The 17358-nt window shown below is 39.8% G+C and overlaps 1 protein-coding gene across 1 annotated transcript; it reads left to right on the top strand.

Moving 5' to 3' along the window:
* Positions 1-4380: 4380 nt before the first annotated feature.
* LOC110932792 (valine N-monooxygenase 1) lies at positions 4381-6082 on the top strand. The gene is made up of 2 exons (XM_022176048.1): positions 4381-5307; positions 5450-6082. Exons 1-2 carry the CDS (start codon positions 4381-4383, stop codon positions 6080-6082), a joined length of 1560 nt encoding a protein of 519 aa, XP_022031740.1.
* Positions 6083-17358: the final 11276 nt, after the last annotated feature.

Below are 17358 nucleotides of genomic sequence, written 5' to 3'. Positions count from 1 at the left end.
AAAAACACACTATCCGCAGGATCCCCACTCTAAATGTATAAATGCATGAAATAGAAGTATAAATGTATAAAATTGATGTATAAAACCAGTGTTGTAAAAATTGCGAATAGGCGGCGACTAGTCGGCGATTAATCGCTAGTCGGCCAGTAAATGAGTAATTTTTCGTTAATCAGTCCCTTAATTGCTAGTTAGGCCTAGTCGGACCTAGTCGAACCTAGTCGGCCAATCAAAAATCGGTGATTCCGACCAGATTCTGGCAAAAAAACTGTATATTCCGGCCAAAACCTCTAAATTCCAGCCAGTTTCCAACCAAACCATGTGAATTCCAACAATTAATCTTGTATACTTAAAAAATGAGTTGAGTAAGAGTTAAAACCTAGCTACTTAAAATATCTACCTATAAAAATATGTATATGTATACGTAAAACTAAAAATTACATATAAAAAACCCGATCGGATTAATCCGAGTAATCTCGAGTAGTCGCTAGTCCCCACCTCACCGGCCGACTAGTGACTAGCGAGTTCTCCAACCTTGTATAAAACATAAACTACATGAATTGAAGGTATAAAAGCTAAAGTATATGAAAAGATGAATGGTTTGATTCGTTTCGATTAATTATGGTTAAAGGAGGGTACAAAAAAATCGATAACAGGTTTTGGTTAAGTCGGGTTTCGGTTAATCGGTTTTCAGCAAATTCAGTTTTTGGTTGATTTTGGTTCGGTTTCGTTTGTTTTCGGTTTCAGTTAAAGATTCGGTTTTTCTCACCCTTAGACGCTGTTAATCACGTAACATGTCAATTTTTTTAACTAAAAACTATAGTAATACTATACTCAAATTAAAGAAAATAAAATACTTGTTTTTATGGTGTAATTTTGTTAGAAACTGAGTTTCTTTGTTCGCAAACAAGTATTGATTATCACAATGATAATCACAAACTAGACGTCATTATTAACAATTGCTTTTCATTAATCATCAAGATTCAAATGTTTTACAAACAATTGATTTTACATACTCCCCCTTAGTTGATCACACGAACAGATAAGTTCGTACAAGAGAAAATGTGAGTGTGTGTAATAAATAGATCACTAACAGGTGTGATCTATTTATACAAGTTTGAAAGCTCTGTTCAGTGATTGGTTGACGTTACCCTGATAGTGACATCTAACATTCCTAACAGAAAAGATTCTCAGATGTTTGCAAACATCTGAGCAACCTTATCATATGTTCTAGGCTATACTAAAACACTGATGAAATAAGTACTGTTGCATTGAGAAAACATTATCTAAGCTATCCTCTGTTGCAGTGGTCCAAACATATATTTGGCCTAACAGATGTTAGGTCTTCTTCAACCGACCTTGGCTTGATCAGGGCTTTGGTTTTCAATAGATGCTAGCCTTTAACAGATGCTTGTACTCTTGAACAACGGTTCTAAGTCTTCATCAGATGTTAGCCATGCTCTTGAACAGATGTTCTGAGTAGGTGATCAAGATTCACTATCTTTGGGGAGAGACTGGTTCAATATTTGCTTATTTCTTGATCAGTAAAACATAACACAAACAAGAAAGTGTAGAAGAAACAAGATGTAAATTGAACTCTTTTCATATTATTCATCACAGATTGATAACCGAAAGAGTATACGTCATCTTTACCAACTGGTTTAGGTCACAAAGACCTAAACCCGCACTTTCTCCCTGTCTAAACTAATCTCACCAAGAACTCTCCAAAAGTCTGTCAAAAAGTCTATTCAAAAGTGTATTGAATCTAACCTACAAACCTATATTTATAGGCTAGATCAAACTTTCGGACTACACATAGTCCAAAAATAATACAAGTAATACGGAACTAGATGTGTTCCGGGAAACCATGAGTTTCCTCGGAACAATCCTATCACACACATACATTATGTATTCCGGACTATCTTCAGGATTATACAAATACCCTCAAGTTACAAAGTTGTCAGAACTTATAACATTTCTTAACAACTGTGACTTTGACTTTAGATCTTGGATTTTTCACATAATTGATAAAGCCACAGTTACCCGACATATTACTACACTTACAATATGGCCTCATGAAGATCATCGAGGAGTCGACCTTGAACATAGCCCCGAACAGGATAAGTTTACATGTGAGATTTTTTGCTGTTAAAAAAAGTAAAAGTAAAAGGTAATAAAATGAAATAAGTTAACCAAGTGAAAAAAATATAATCACAAAATATTAATTACAATTCACATATGTTTTATTTTCCTCATTTAAATTTATTTTAACATCTAAAAATACTAGAGTGACTTAAGTTGGACAATAAAATATTCCGATTACTATTGTATGAAAAAGTTAGCCACTGAAAAATGGGATATTATCTTTAAATAACTCAACTTTCACCAATTGATCAATAGCACTTCCAATTTTCAAGTTGAACCACAACACTCCTAACATTCAACTTATTTTCCTCTAACACTCCCAAACTAACTAAACCATAAGCCAGTTAGTTTTTTTGCTGACGTGGCATCTGATGTGACACTTGATTAGTGATGTGGCGTCTGGCTTCAGCTAGCAAGGTTAGGGTTTGGTTAGTTTGGGAGTGCCAGAGGAAAATAAATGTAAAGTTAGGAGTGTTTTGATACAAATCAAAAGTTAGGAGTACAATCGACTAATTGATGAAAATTGAAGTTATCTATATCCAATATCTCTAAAAAATAGAAAAGAATGTTGGAAACAATTTATGTTGTTAAATGAAAAGTCAGCCATTAAAAAACTAGAAGAATATTAAAAACACTTTATATTGTTAAATGAAAATAATTATAAACTAGCAGGATTACCCGTGCTCTTCTCTGGGTTTTCGGTCTATATCAGTTTTGTACGGTGCGGTATCAACACTCGATATAGCAAACAAAAGTGTTAGCCTAAGAGGATATCACATGTATTTTACATTGATCAAAAACTATAAAACGAATACCGATACCAATATCGACGTTGTTCGACTGGTATGGGTTCAGTTTGTTATGGTACCGGCACTCGCTATAGTTTATGGTATCAAGAAAATACTCCATTGCGAATATCATACCGCCACATTAAGAAAACCGTTAAACAAATACGTTAATGATACCGATGTTGTTTAGATGGTAGTTGTTTGGTTCCTCATGGTAAAAGAATCAACTATATTTAACTCTTTCGAATAAAATTGTTATTGAATCGTAGATAAAATAAACATGTCTTAACGCTATATTGGGGAAAAAAGTATCTTAAAATGTATAAGCGAAAAACAAAATAAACTTTAGCAGTCGTATAACAATTCTATTAAAGTTCAGAACTAAAAATATATAATGGCAAAAGAAAATATTAAACATCAAGGACCTTATGATAACTCTATTAAAGTTCAGGGTAGAAATGTAAGAGTGCAAAGAGTGCAACTGTAATAAAGTCATTAGAAGATAAAAACATTATTCTCCCCTTGCTAAAATGTATATAGGTATAATAACAGTATGGTCATGAACCGAGTCGGTGTAGTAATATTTACATTTACAATAGTTTTATTATACAAAAGTTGTATTATGTAACTCAAAAAATAAAGTTGTGTTTTACATCGATCGAACACCATACGTCATGTTTTACATCCATCGTCAATGCATATCGAACACCATAAAAATTGTATACGTCATGTTTTACATCCATCGTCAATTTATCATTATTTCGGATTCAAATCTTCTTTAAATAAAATTTATATCGGAATGTCAAGAAACAAATTTAGCGCAATCACATATTTAGTTTTTATAAAAAAAACTAAAGAAAGAAAGTTATTAAAAAAACATAACTATCATGTTAAAAACATATATTAAAAAAATATAACTATTAGGTTAAAAACATATATGACTGAAATATAAAAATAAAATAAAACAAAAACAAAATTCAAAAACAACTTTTAGTCAAAACTTAAAAAAGTCAAAAATAAAATTACTATTCAACAAAGTTGCTAATTGTATTAAGTAAAGTTCCTAATTGTCAACAAAGTTGCTAATTATATTAATTAAAGTTCATAGTTGGAAAAAAAACAGATACACTATTTAACGTTGGGGTTTAGCTTGCATACATAATATAATAATTTTCAAAATACATGTATGAATTAGTAAATGGATATGGTAGTAAATTTAATAGAGAGAATAATGTGAAATAAATGATAAAAAATTCATAACGTTACCAAAAATAAATTATTCTAGTGCTGCTGAGATTAATGTCATATCTTTTATCCCAATCCTCATGTTTACATTTTATCTAGTTTTCATGTTCATGTTTCTTCCCGGTACTTCGCATTATTTAAACTATCCCAAAAACATGTTTTCAAATTCACATTTCAACATCTTTTATCTTCAAGATCAGTAACCATGTCTTTAACCATCATCTTCCTTGTCATTATGTTCATATTTGTTGGTAGGGTTCTATACAAGAAATCTACAAGCCGCTCATCGTGTCCATTACCACCTGGTCCAACACCTTTGCCGTTTTTTGGATGCGCTATCCAAATGCTCCTAAATAAACCGACTTTCCGGTGGATTGATAAGCTTATGGACCAGTTTGACACCCCAATCCTTTGCCTCCGTTTAGGGCCATCAACCCACGTCATTGTGGTTTCATCGCCAGACATAGCATGTGAGTTCCTCAAGAAACAAGATGAAATATTCATGTCAAGGCCTGATGTCCTTTCAGCCTATCTAATAAGTGGTGGATACCGCACTGCAGTCATGTCCCCGTATGGAGAACAATGGAGGAAGATGAAAAGAGTTATAAATCGGGATATTCTTTCACCACCAATACAAAAATGGCTTCAACCTAAACGTGACGAAGAAGCTGATCAAGTTCTCAGGTACATATGTAACCAAATAGAGAAACAAGACTCTATAGTTGATGGCGCGTCAATAAACGTTCGTGCTCTGAGCCAACATTTCTTTGCAAATACAATGAGGAATATTATTTTCGGGAAACGATTCTTTGGGCAAGGAACTGAAGATGGAGGGCCAGGTGAAGAAGAAACTGAACATGTTGCTGCACTTTTTGTCTTGCTCAAGTACCTTTATGCGTTTTGTATCACTGATTACTTCCCATGGTTAAGAGGGAAGACAGACTTTGATGGACATGAAAAGATAATTCGGACTGCAATCGAAAATGTTCGAAAGTATCATGATCCATTGGTCGATGAACGCATTCAAATGTGGAACAATGGAGATAGAAAGGAAAAATCTGATATACTTGATGTTCTTATCACACTTGAAAATCCTAAGCTTACGCCAGAGGAGATTAAAGCCGAAATTGTTGTAAGTCTCTCGCCATTAATTACTATTTTCACGATTATTTTCTTTGGTGGTTTAGACTTTATAGTTTTGATTTTACACGTTTTACTTACGTTTGCATAATTATATTTGTCTAAAGTTTTCTTTATCACTTATCAAATTCTAGGAACTAATGATGGCCACAATTGATAACACGTATAATGCGGTAGAATGGACGATTGGTGAGATGATCAATGAACCTATGATCCTGAAGAGAGCAGTTGAGGAGTTGGAGCATATAGTAGGTCACCAAAGGCTAGTCGAAGAGCATGATGTACCCCAACTCAATTACATAAAGGCATGCATCAAGGAAGCTTTTAGGTTGCACCCGTTTGTATCTTTTCTTCCGCCACATGTTTCTATGATGGATACTACAGTTGCTGGTTACTTCATACCTAAGGGTAGCCATGTTATACTGAGTCGATATGGGGTAGGAAGGAATCCCAATGTGTGGGCAGACCCGTTGCGCTTTAACCCAGATCGACATCTACATGGGGAAGAAAAACATGTGGTTCTTTCAGATAATAACCTTAGGTTGATCTCATTTAGCACGGGGAAACGTGGTTGTCCTGGAATAATGTTAGGCACAATCATGACTACAATGTTGTTAGCAAGGATGGTCCAGGGTTTCACCTGGGAGGCACCGGATAATGAGCGATCAGTTGAGCTTGTTGAAAGTCACGATGACATTTGCTTGGCTACACCGCTTGTGGCAATTGCTAAGCCACGGTTGCCAGGGTACATGTACCCTACATATTAAGAAGGCTATCTTAAACGTACTATGAGATGTCATAACTAAGAGCAGTCATTTTATTATGATTCAGATTTATCTTCAAACCTATATACCTAAATAAATGTTTTTGATTTTTATATAACTTTACTAGGTTTGAATCCCATATGCTACACGTCCTTGGGTTAATAAAAAAATTAAATGAAAAAAATTATAAAAATTAAACACATATCGTATATATTAAATTTTAGTTTAACTATGGACAAAGCGAAGTGAAGTAAAGCTTACTGTGCGAAAGGAATATGTCTAAAACCTTACTGATATAATTTGACAGATGAAAAAATAAAGAGTTCTTATATGTCAAGTCAGGTTGGTTCGACTTGCAATTCTTCAAAAACAAAAACGTGATTCAACTTGCAATTCTTCAAATACAAAAACAAAATTCTGCTTCCTTTTTGTTCTAAATAAAACCAAAATCAATATGTGAAACATGATTACACTACTATGCAAGGTTTAAAAGAAAAGAAACGAGTTTCGAGGCGTTTTCCCTTCGCCTCACGAGGCGTAAGCCTCAAGACGAGGCGAAACCAGGCGGTATTAATAAATAAATATAAAATATATATATTATAAAAATAATAATACTAACTAATTTCATCATTAGATTCATCAAATTCATCAAAAACACACTTAAAAAAGACATGAAATGCTTGAAATTAACACAAAAAGTCAAAAACATCAAAAACAAGTATCAAAATCTCCTAAGGCGCAGCTTTCTTAGCGCCTCAGCCCCTCTGAGGCGCATATACCTTAAAAACACCATGAGGCGTGCCTCGGACTCGTTTTTTGGGCGTTTCACCTCGAGCCGCGCCTTGAGGTGCACGCGTCAAACGTTTTTTAAAACCATGCTACCATGTTACTACAGTAATAACTATATTGCAGAGATAAAGTTCATTTGGCAGAAGTAGAATCATGTACCCATTCTATATATTTTGTACTTGCAAGCTCCTCCCAAATTTGTCCACCTCTACCAAGATCCAAAGCCTACATAGAAAGTAAAATGAAATCTCAAAATATTATTAAAGACGCTTGTTGGATGCAAACCAAATATTATTCTTCTCAAACAGCAAATATAATTATTTTAAATAATTTACCTGTTTTTATTCCTAGCAATGACCTTGAGAAAGGGCATATGCAACTTTGTCTCCAACAAACTCAATTAGAAGAAAACAAGGATAGTTACCTTGATTTGCTTGGTCTAATTATAAGCTTTGCGAGAGAAAGTGTTGTTGATTATATCTATAAACATGGGTCAAAATATAGAACCTAATCATGTTTATTCAATCATAACGTAAATATAGATACCAAGTTAGAGACACTTACTTGTGGGAGTGGTCATCTTTGAAGACGAAGATAAGGCCATGATTCTCGTTATGGTACCTTAGGTTGATGGATCACCTTAGAGAGAATTTTTTAGTGTTTTAGTATTGGTGTTCTTCTCTAGAGTTTTGATCACCATTTGTTATCAATATATAAAGATCAATGAATAATGGTCATGAATGGTGATCCGTTATAAAACTCTATGTTTTCTCTATTAATGGTACCTAAAGGGAAATCATAATTGCCCCTTAATACTAATCAATAATTACAAATACTACCATCAAGTAATTGTCGGGGACTAGTTATGTTATATTGGTAATGTTACCAAATGATCCCTAGTGGAGGGTTCAAATGAGAAGAATTTTTTTGTAAGAAGAAAAAAGTACAAGTTTCAACCAATAAGAATGCTTCATTTTACTTCATTTAATATTTGGATTTAATTTTAATATAAGGGTATATTGGTAAACTTACAAAAATCATTAAATAGTATTCTTCCCCTTTAATAACTAATTTGTCACACCCCCAAAATCCACCCGCGGATAACACCCGCTTCGAGGGCGTGACTGACCAGGATCCAGCCACCAATTATACCGAATACTTAAGTTGATAACAAAAGTAATACTTACTAATCATAAGCTTAGCAAATATTAAGTTCAGAGTTTAAAGTTTTAAGTTCAAAACAGTAATAAGTAGCGGAAGCTTAAGTGAAGAAGTTTAAACAAAGTTCATGATTCAAAATGAGGTAACACCCAACACAAGGGTGAACAGACACTACACGTTCCCAAGCTGCAAGCTCCTTCGTCATTGGTTACCTGCAAAGCATGCAGTAAGGGGTCAACAATAATGCTGAGTGAGTTCACTAGTTGTCCAGTTTTAATTACCAAAAACTTTGTTTCACCGGTTAAATTATCCGTTTATACATGCCCTGGGGAGCTACCCCAAAAGTTAGCGACTAAACTGTTTTTCCAATACCGAACACTAGGTAACCGTTGCGTATCCGCAGGATGCCCCGATGTCAATGTTCTATCATCATTGACGGATTTCTGAGTACATTAGTTCACGACCGTCCCAAACCAGGGCACGGTGTGAGGCTGGTAAACACCTAAATAGCGCTATCAACTAATAACCCGCTCGCCTAACCCGGCGACTAATCGGTATTTGTAGTAGGGACTTGAGTGATAGAGTTTCGTTTAGTGCCGTTAGTTGCAATCCGTATAAACAGTAATTAACCAAAAGGTTTCCCAATACCCGGGAAGGAAAAGTAAGTTTTGTTCCCGAAAACTAGGGAAGGTATGTAAGTGGTATCCCCTTTTACCAGGGGATAGGGTTGTTAGTCTCGTGTCCCAAACCACCGGGACGCATGCTTTTAAGTTGTGAACTCACCTTGGGTTGCTCGGTAGGTTTAGGTTACTTGTCAATCACGTTGGTCACCACGTCCTAACATGGTTACCGGTATAGGTCAGGTTCGGTATACAAGCATTCACGTAAAAACACATACGGGCACGTAACATACATACAGGTAAACAGTCATGGGGTTATTGGGCCGGCCTAAACAATTAAGCAGTCAACAGTAACACATAACCCAGTCAATAGATAGCCCATAACACATAGTGGCCCAATAACCAAAGTGGACAGCCCAGTCGCAACCAGCTGGTCTCGAGTCGCAACCAGGTGGTTGCGGCTTGTCACGTTATGGTTACGAGTCGCAACGGTGGTCTCGAGTTGTCACGTGTTGGTTGCGAGTCGCAACCGTCGTAGTTTCGAGTCGTAATCACGTGGTTTCGACTTGTCATGCTTTGGTTGCGAGTCGCAACTGCGTGGTTTCGAGTCGGAATACTGTGGTTGCGAGTCGTAATGCCGTTGTTGCGAGTCGGAAACTGTCATTTTCATGTACACGTGATGATGCAGAAAAGACAGTCCAAATTGTACCGAGAATTCAGACCCAAATCCGGAAACTACCAATAAGGTTTCTACAAACACTTTTCCTCATTTGACTAGTAGTAAAAAATAGATCAAACTTTGCCTTATTTGAAATCTTCAACCCACATTCAACAAGTTCATCCTATGTTCATAATTTCTAGGGTTTTCATGCCAACATATTCACACATTTTTGGACCGAAAATCACCTATTTCTAACAAGATTAATATGCAAGAACAAGTAAAACATACACTTAGTGGCATTAACATAACTCGGTTGGCCCTAAACATCCTTAAACCATTATTCCATAACCATTTAAGCATGTTAGTAAGTATCATACATAAGGTTTAACACACATAGTCAAAACTTCACAAACTTCCTAAAAATCATGCATAGTATTTCTAGCCAAGCATAATATTTCTAACCAAACATGCATAAAAATCTAGTTCATACAACAATATAAACCCTATGCACATAATAATCACTAACCGGTTGAAAAGGGGAGGAATGAGCCGAAATAAAGGAAGAAGCCGAGGAGATGAAGTGTCCGAGTGATGATCTTGACCGAGTTTCCTTGTCCGAAATCCTTGCTTGAACCGAAAGAGGAAGAAGAGGGGTGTTGTTGTTGGAGGTTACTAGTTGAGAGAGAATAGAAGTGTTGTGGGTTTGTGTGTTGTAACAAATGAGGGAAAGTGAGGAGAAGGTGGGATATATATACATGGGGTGTTTCGGGTTGGGCTTGGGGGTTTCGGCCCAAGCCGGTTACGGCCCAAAGGCCCACTCGCAACCGAGTGGTTGCGTGTCATGGTCTCGGGTCGTGGTTTCGGCTCTCCTATATTTATATATAATACACATACACAACACATATCAAGTAAAAGTCACGTTTCCATTTAATTATAATCATATATACACAAAATATTACAAGGCGTTCGTTCGGAAAAACCTAGAGTGTCACATTATCCCCAAGTTTTAAGAACTTTCGTCCCGAAAGTTGAAGCAGCCACTGCCAAGCTAGCGTGTTTCAACGGGGTGTCACATCATCCCCCCGTTAGTTTGGAATTTCGTCCCGAAATTCGGTTGTAGCTTCAGTGCTGGGGTTTTCGTTTGGGAATAACTGGGGATACTTGGACTTCATCTGGTCCTCCCGCTCCCAGGTAAACTCTGGGCCGCGCCGTGAGTTCCAACGAACTCGCACAAGGGGTATCTGGCTACGTTTGAGGGTTTTGATTTCTCGATCCGTGATCTCAATCGGTTCCTCAGTAAAGTGTAGCTGTTCATCTATAGTCAGTTCCTTAAAAGGAATTACAAGTGTTTCATCCGACAAACACTTCTTTAGGTTAGATACGTGAAAAACGTTGTGCACTGCACTCAGCTCTGCAGGCAGGTTTAATCTATAAGCAACCTTACCGATTTTCTCGGTAATTTCGAATGGTCCAACATACCGTGGATTCAGCTTGCCCCGTTTACCGAAACGGACCACACCCTTCCAGGGTGAGACTTTAAGTAGAACTCGGTCCCCGACCTGGAATTCTAACGGTTTTCTACGCTTGTCAGCGTAGCTTTTCTGACGGTCACGAGCTGCCGCCATGCGTTGCCTGATCTGGGAAATCTTTTCCGTAGTATCTACTACTAGTTCTGGGCCTGTGAGTTGACTATCACCAACTTCCGCCCAGCAGAGAGGTGATCGGCATTTACGACCGTACAATGCCTCAAAAGGTGCCGCCTGAATGCTAGTGTGGTAGCTGTTGTTGTAGGAGAATTCCACCAACGGTAGATGCTTCTCCCAGTTCTTGCCAAAATCGATCACACATGCTCTAAGCATGTCTTCCAAGGTTTGGATGGTGCGTTCAGACTGCCCATCCGTTTGCGGGTGATAAGCGGTGCTCATGTCCAAACGTGAGCCAAAGGATTTGTGCATAGCTTGCCACAATTCGGAAGTAAAACGAGCGTCTCGGTCGGAAATAATAGAAATTGGCACCCCGTGCCTGGAGACTACTTCCTTTAAATAGATTTCTGCCAAGGTTGAGAACTTGTCTGTTTCCTTAATGGCCAGAAAGTGTGCAGACTTAGTCAATCGATCTACTATCACCCAAATAGTATCATTCCCGCGTTGAGATCTAGGTAGCCCTGTAACAAAATCCATGGAAATCTGTTCCCATTTCCATTTCGGGATTTCGGGTTGCTGTAGTAGGCCTGCTGGTTTCTGATACTCGATCTTGACTCTTGCGCAGGTCAAACATTTGCCAACGTAGGCTGCTATGTGGGCTTTCATGCCAGGCCACCAGTAGGTGGTTTTCAAGTCGTGGTACATCTTATCTGCACCAGGATGTACTGAATAACGGGACTTATGGGCTTCGTCCATCACAAGCTCTCGTAGATCTCCGTAAAGTGGGACCCAAATGCGCCCTGCCACATAGTAGGCGCCGTCTTCTTTCTGTTCTAGTTGTTGTCTCGATCCTCGCAGGGACTCAGCCCTGATGTTTTCCGGTTTCAGAGCTTCAATCTGAGCATTTCGAATCTGGGTAGGGAGACTAGACTGAATAGTAAGTTGTAATGCTCGCACGCGCTTTGGTATAGTGTCCTTTCGGCTGAGGGCGTCTGCCACGACATTGGCCTTGCCCGGATGATACTTGATGGCGCATTCGTAATCATTCAGAAGTTCGACCCATCGGCGTTGTCGCATGTTTAACTCCTTCTGCTTAAAGATATGCTCGAGACTCCTGTGATCGGTGTAAATGGTGCACTTGGTACCGTACAGGTAATGTCTCCATATCTTAAGCGCAAATATCACCGCTCCCAGTTCCAAGTCGTGTGTTGTGTAATTCCTTTCATGTGTCTTAAGTTGTCGAGAGGCGTAAGCAATAACTTTCTCGCGTTGCATCAACACGCAACCGAGCCCATGAATAGACGCATCGCAGTAAACCACAAAGTCGTCCGTGCCTTCAGGTAACGAGAGAATAGGAGCACTGCAGAGGTTATCCTTAAGCCTCTGAAAAGCAGATTCCTGTGCTTCATTCCACTTGTAGGTGACGCCTTTCTGAGTAAGTGTAGTGAGGGGTTGTGCAATCTTTGAGAATCCCTGAATGAATCTGCGGTAGTAACCTGCCAATCCCAAGAATTGGCGAACTTCAGTCGGAGTCTTAGGGGTAGGCCAATTCTTTATAGAGTCGATCTTAGCTGGGTCGACGTGGATTCCATCCTTGTTAACCACGTGCCCAAGGAAATGGACTTCTCGAAGCCAGAAGTCGCATTTCGAGAACTTGGCATACAGTTGCTCGTTGCGAAGGAGTTCGAGGATAAGGCGCAGGTGCTGTTCATGCTCTTCCTGACTTTTCGAGTAGATCAAAATGTCGTCTATGAACACGATCACGAACTTGTCGAGGTAGGGTTTGCACACACGGTTCATGAGATCCATGAACACTGCAGGGGCGTTGGTCATTCCAAAGGGCATAACGAGGAATTCATAATGACCATAACGAGTTCTGAATGCAGTCTTGGAAATATCTTCATTACGGACCCTTAACTGATGGTAGCCTGATCGCAGGTCAATCTTAGAATAGTAGCTCGATCCTTGCAGTTGATCAAACAAATCGTCGATTCGCGGGAGAGGGTAACGATTCTTGATGGTAACCTTGTTCAACTCACGATAGTCTATGCACATTCGGAACGTGCCATCCTTCTTCTTAACAAAGAGTACCGGTGCTCCCCAGGGTGATGAACTAGGGCGGATAAACCCTTTATCCAATAGTTCCTGTAGTTGTGTCGAGAGTTCCTTCAATTCTGCAGGGGCTAAACGGTAAGGTGCACGAGCTATAGGCGCTGCTCCGGGAGCTAGCTCGATTTGGAATTCGACCTGACGATGGGGAGGGAGTCCAGGTAATTCCTCAGGAAATACCTCGGGGTAGTCACGCACTACTGGAAAGTCTTCAATCCTCTTTTCCTTTTCCTGCGTGTTGGTAACAAGCGCTAAGATAGCGGTGTGCCCTTTTCGTAAACACTTCTGGGCCTTCAAGAACGAGATAATGCCGGAGATTTCTCCACCTTTGCCACCTTGTACAATGAGGGGTTTGCCAGAACGGCGAGGAATACGAACTGCTTTCTCTTGACAGAGGATCTCAGCGCGATGCTTGGATAACCAATCCATACCAATAACGACGTCGAAGCTTCCGAGAGTAACAGGGAAAAGATCGATACTAAATGTCTGACCAGACAACTCTAGTTTGCAACCCTTGACAACGTGTGAGGCCTCGATGTTTCTACCATTAGCTAACTCGACGGTGTGAGGAGAACTTAGTAACGAAAGCGGACGCTTAAGCTTCTTACTAATACGTAGGGATACATAACTAGCATCGGCACCAGAATCAAATAACACAGAAACATAACGATCATCGAGTAGGAACTTACCCGTCACGACATTGGGGTCATTCCTTGCTTCACCAGCTCCAATCACGAAAGCTCTTCCTCTAGCACCATTCCCAGCATTGTTGTTCTGATTGTTGTTCCCAGCTCCCTGATTATTGTTGCGATTCTGATTCAGTTCAGGGCAATCCTTCTTAAAGTGCCCCTCAGCTCCACACTTAAAACATGCCCGGTTGTTTCCCTGCTGCTGTTGCTGTTGGGGTTGCTGCTGGTTCTGTCTAGCTGGGAACTGACTTCTACAATCCTTGGCCTCATGCCCCATTTTGTTACATCGCTGACACTGGCCCTTCACACACTGCCCGCTGTGATGTCGATTGCACTTGTTGCACTTGGGGTGGTTTCCACGATAGCCACCCTGTTGTTGAGCGCCCTTGTTGTTTTCAGTTTTCCTTTGCTGTGCTGGGGCCTGAGTGGGGTTAGCATCCTTGCTTTGACTTCCTTCCCACTTACGCTTGCTGTCACTAGAAGTTCCGACAGTAGCACTGATCCTTTTGGGCAACCTGCCCTCCTCTACAGCCTGATCAGTAAGTTTGTGAGCAAGTCGAACAATCGGCTGAATGGTAGTGTGGTTGGCTGAAGTTACATGGCTTCTAATCTCTGGAGCCAAACCTTTGATATACAGTTCGATCCTTCGGTACATTGGTCGTGACATGTTTGGGCAAAGAGCAGCATAGTCGTTAGACAGCTTGGTGTAGGTTTCAATCTCTGACCCAACCATTTTGAGCTCATAGTACTCATTCTCAAGCTTGTGGATGTCATCCCGGTGACAGTATTCATCCTTAATCATATCCTTGAAATCCTCCCATGCAGTTGCATTAGCAGTTTCCAACCCAAACATCTGAATCTGCGCCTTCCACCAAGAAAGCGCGCTTCCTTCAAGCGTAGCAGTAGCAAATTTCACCCAATTTGCAGGGGGACACTCGCAAACAGCAAAAACAGCTTCAATTTTCTCAATCCAATGCAGAAGACCTATGGCACCCTCAGTGCCGTTGAAAGGGAGAGGCTTGCAATCCATGAAAGTTTTGAAAGTACACACTGGTGGTTGCGCAGGTGCATGCTGACCTGTTCGTGAAAAGCGAAGCGTATAGGTTTAGGGGCGAAAAGTCGATGTGGCGGTAGGATCTATACATCCTAAAACAACGAGCTTACCTATAGGGTGAGCTGCAAAAGCCGCAGCCACTGTGTTGAGCAGGTTAGTGAACTGAGCCTGCGTCATGTTAATGTTTCCTCTTCCGCGTCCACTCATTGTCTTCATAACCAGAAAACACAGTATGAGGGTGGTGTCGTAGTGTAGCGAGAATGAGATAGAAGAGAGAGGTGTATCTATCTAGTTTAGGCACACTAGTACGTATATCATAACAGGAACATAAAGCAAACAAGTAAACACTGGTCCGAGCTATGAGGTCAAATGTGTCGAGCCTTGCACTTGAAGTGTAGTGTCGTTACGAGTCACGGGTTATAGTCTGGTTTTCTCCAAAAAGATTTTTCCCCTTTTTAAAACCAAGTTCACTATAACCAATGGCTCTGATACCAATCTGTCACACCCCCAAAATCCACCCGCGGATAACACCCGCTTCGAGGGCGTGACTGACCAGGATCCAGCCACCAATTATACCGAATACTTAAGTTGATAACAAAAGTAATACTTACTAATCATAAGCTTAGCAAATATTAAGTTCAGAGTTTAAAGTTTTAAGTTCAAAACAGTAATAAGTAGCGGAAGCTTAAGTGAAGAAGTTTAAACAAAGTTCATGATTCAAAATGAGGTAACACCTAACACAAGGGTGAACAGACACTACACGTTCCCAAGCTGCAAGCTCCTTCGTCATTGGTTACCTGCAAAGCATGCAGTAAGGGGTCAACAATAATGCTGAGTGAGTTCACTAGTTGTCCAGTTTTAATTACCAAAAACTTTGTTTCACCGGTTAAATTATCCGTTTATACATGCCCTGGGGAGCTACCCCAAAAGTTAGCGACTAAACTGTTTTTCCAATACCGAACACTAGGTAACCGTTGCGTATCCGCAGGATGCCCCGATGTCAATGTTCTATCATCATTGACGGATTTCTGAGTACATTAGTTCACGACCGTCCCAAACCAGGGCACGGTGTGAGGCTGGTAAACACCTAAATAGCGCTATCAACTAATAACCCGCTCGCCTAACCCGGCGACTAATCGGTATTTGTAGTAGGGACTTGAGTGATAGAGTTTCGTTTAGTGCCGTTAGTTGCAATCCGTATAAACAGTAATTAACCAAAAGGTTTCCCAATACCCGGGAAGGAAAAGTAAGTTTTGTTCCCGAAAACTAGGGAAGGTATGTAAGTGGTATCCCCTTTTACCAGGGGATAGGGTTGTTAGTCTCGTGTCCCAAACCACCGGGACGCATGCTTTTAAGTTGTGAACTCACCTTGGGTTGCTCGGTAGGTTTAGGTTACTTGTCAATCACGTTGGTCACCACGTCCTAACATGGTTACCGGTATAGGTCAGGTTCGGTATACAAGCATTCACGTAAAAACACATACGGGCACGTAACATACATACAGGTAAACAGTCATGGGGTTATTGGGCCGGCCTAAACAATTAAGCAGTCAACAGTAACACATAACCCAGTCAATAGATAGCCCATAACACATAGTGGCCCAATAACCAAAGTGGACAGCCCAGTCGCAACCAGCTGGTCTCGAGTCGCAACCAGGTGGTTGCGGCTTGTCACGTTATGGTTACGAGTCGCAACGGTGGTCTCGAGTTGTCACGTGTTGGTTGCGAGTCGCAACCGTCGTAGTTTCGAGTCGTAATCACGTGGTTTCGACTTGTCATGCTTTGGTTGCGAGTCGCAACTGCGTGGTTTCGAGTCGGAATACTGTGGTTGCGAGTCGTAATGCCGTTGTTGCGAGTCGGAAACTGTCATTTTCATGTACACGTGATGATGCAGAAAAGACAGTCCAAATTGTACCGAGAATTCAGACCCAAATCCGGAAACTACCAATAAGGTTTCTACAAACACTTTTCCTCATTTGACTAGTAGTAAAAAAATAGATCAAACTTTGCCTTATTTGAAATCTTCAACCCACATTCAACAAGTTCATCCTATGTTCATAATTTCTAGGGTTTTCATGCCAACATATTCACACATTTTTGGACCGAAAATCACCTATTTCTAACAAGATTAATATGCAAGAACAAGTAAAACATACACTTAGTGGCATTAACATAACTCGGTTGGCCCTAAACATCCTTAAACCATTATTCCATAACCATTTAAGCATGTTAGTAAGTATCATACATAAGGTTTAACACACATAGTCAAAACTTCACAAACTTCCTAAAAATCATGCATAGTATTTCTAGCCAAGCATAATATTTCTAACCAAACATGCATAAAAATCTAGTTCATACAACAATATAAACCCTATGCACATAATAATCACTAACCGGTTGAAAAGGGGAGGAATGAGCCGAAATAAAGGAAGAAGCCGAGGAGATGAAGTGTCCGAGTGATGATCTTGACCGAGTTTCCTTGTCCGAAATCCTTGCTTGAACCGAAAGAGGAAGAAGAGGGGTGTTGTTGTTGGAGGTTACTAGTTGAGAGAGA

The sequence above is a fragment of the Helianthus annuus genome, chromosome 6 (assembly GCF_002127325.2).
Source record: "Helianthus annuus cultivar XRQ/B chromosome 6, HanXRQr2.0-SUNRISE, whole genome shotgun sequence".
NCBI lineage: Eukaryota > Viridiplantae > Streptophyta > Magnoliopsida > Asterales > Asteraceae > Helianthus > Helianthus annuus.
This window is presented reverse-complemented; position numbering and strand designations above follow the sequence as displayed.

Coding starts and splice junctions, on each gene's coding strand:
- LOC110932792 (XM_022176048.1), top strand. CDS start 4,381: ATGTCTTTAACCATCATCTTCCTTGTCATTATGTTCATATTTGTTGGT. Junction 5,308..5,449: donor AGATTAAAGCCGAAATTGTT/GTAAGTCTCTCG, acceptor ATCAAATTCTAG/GAACTAATGATGGCCACAAT.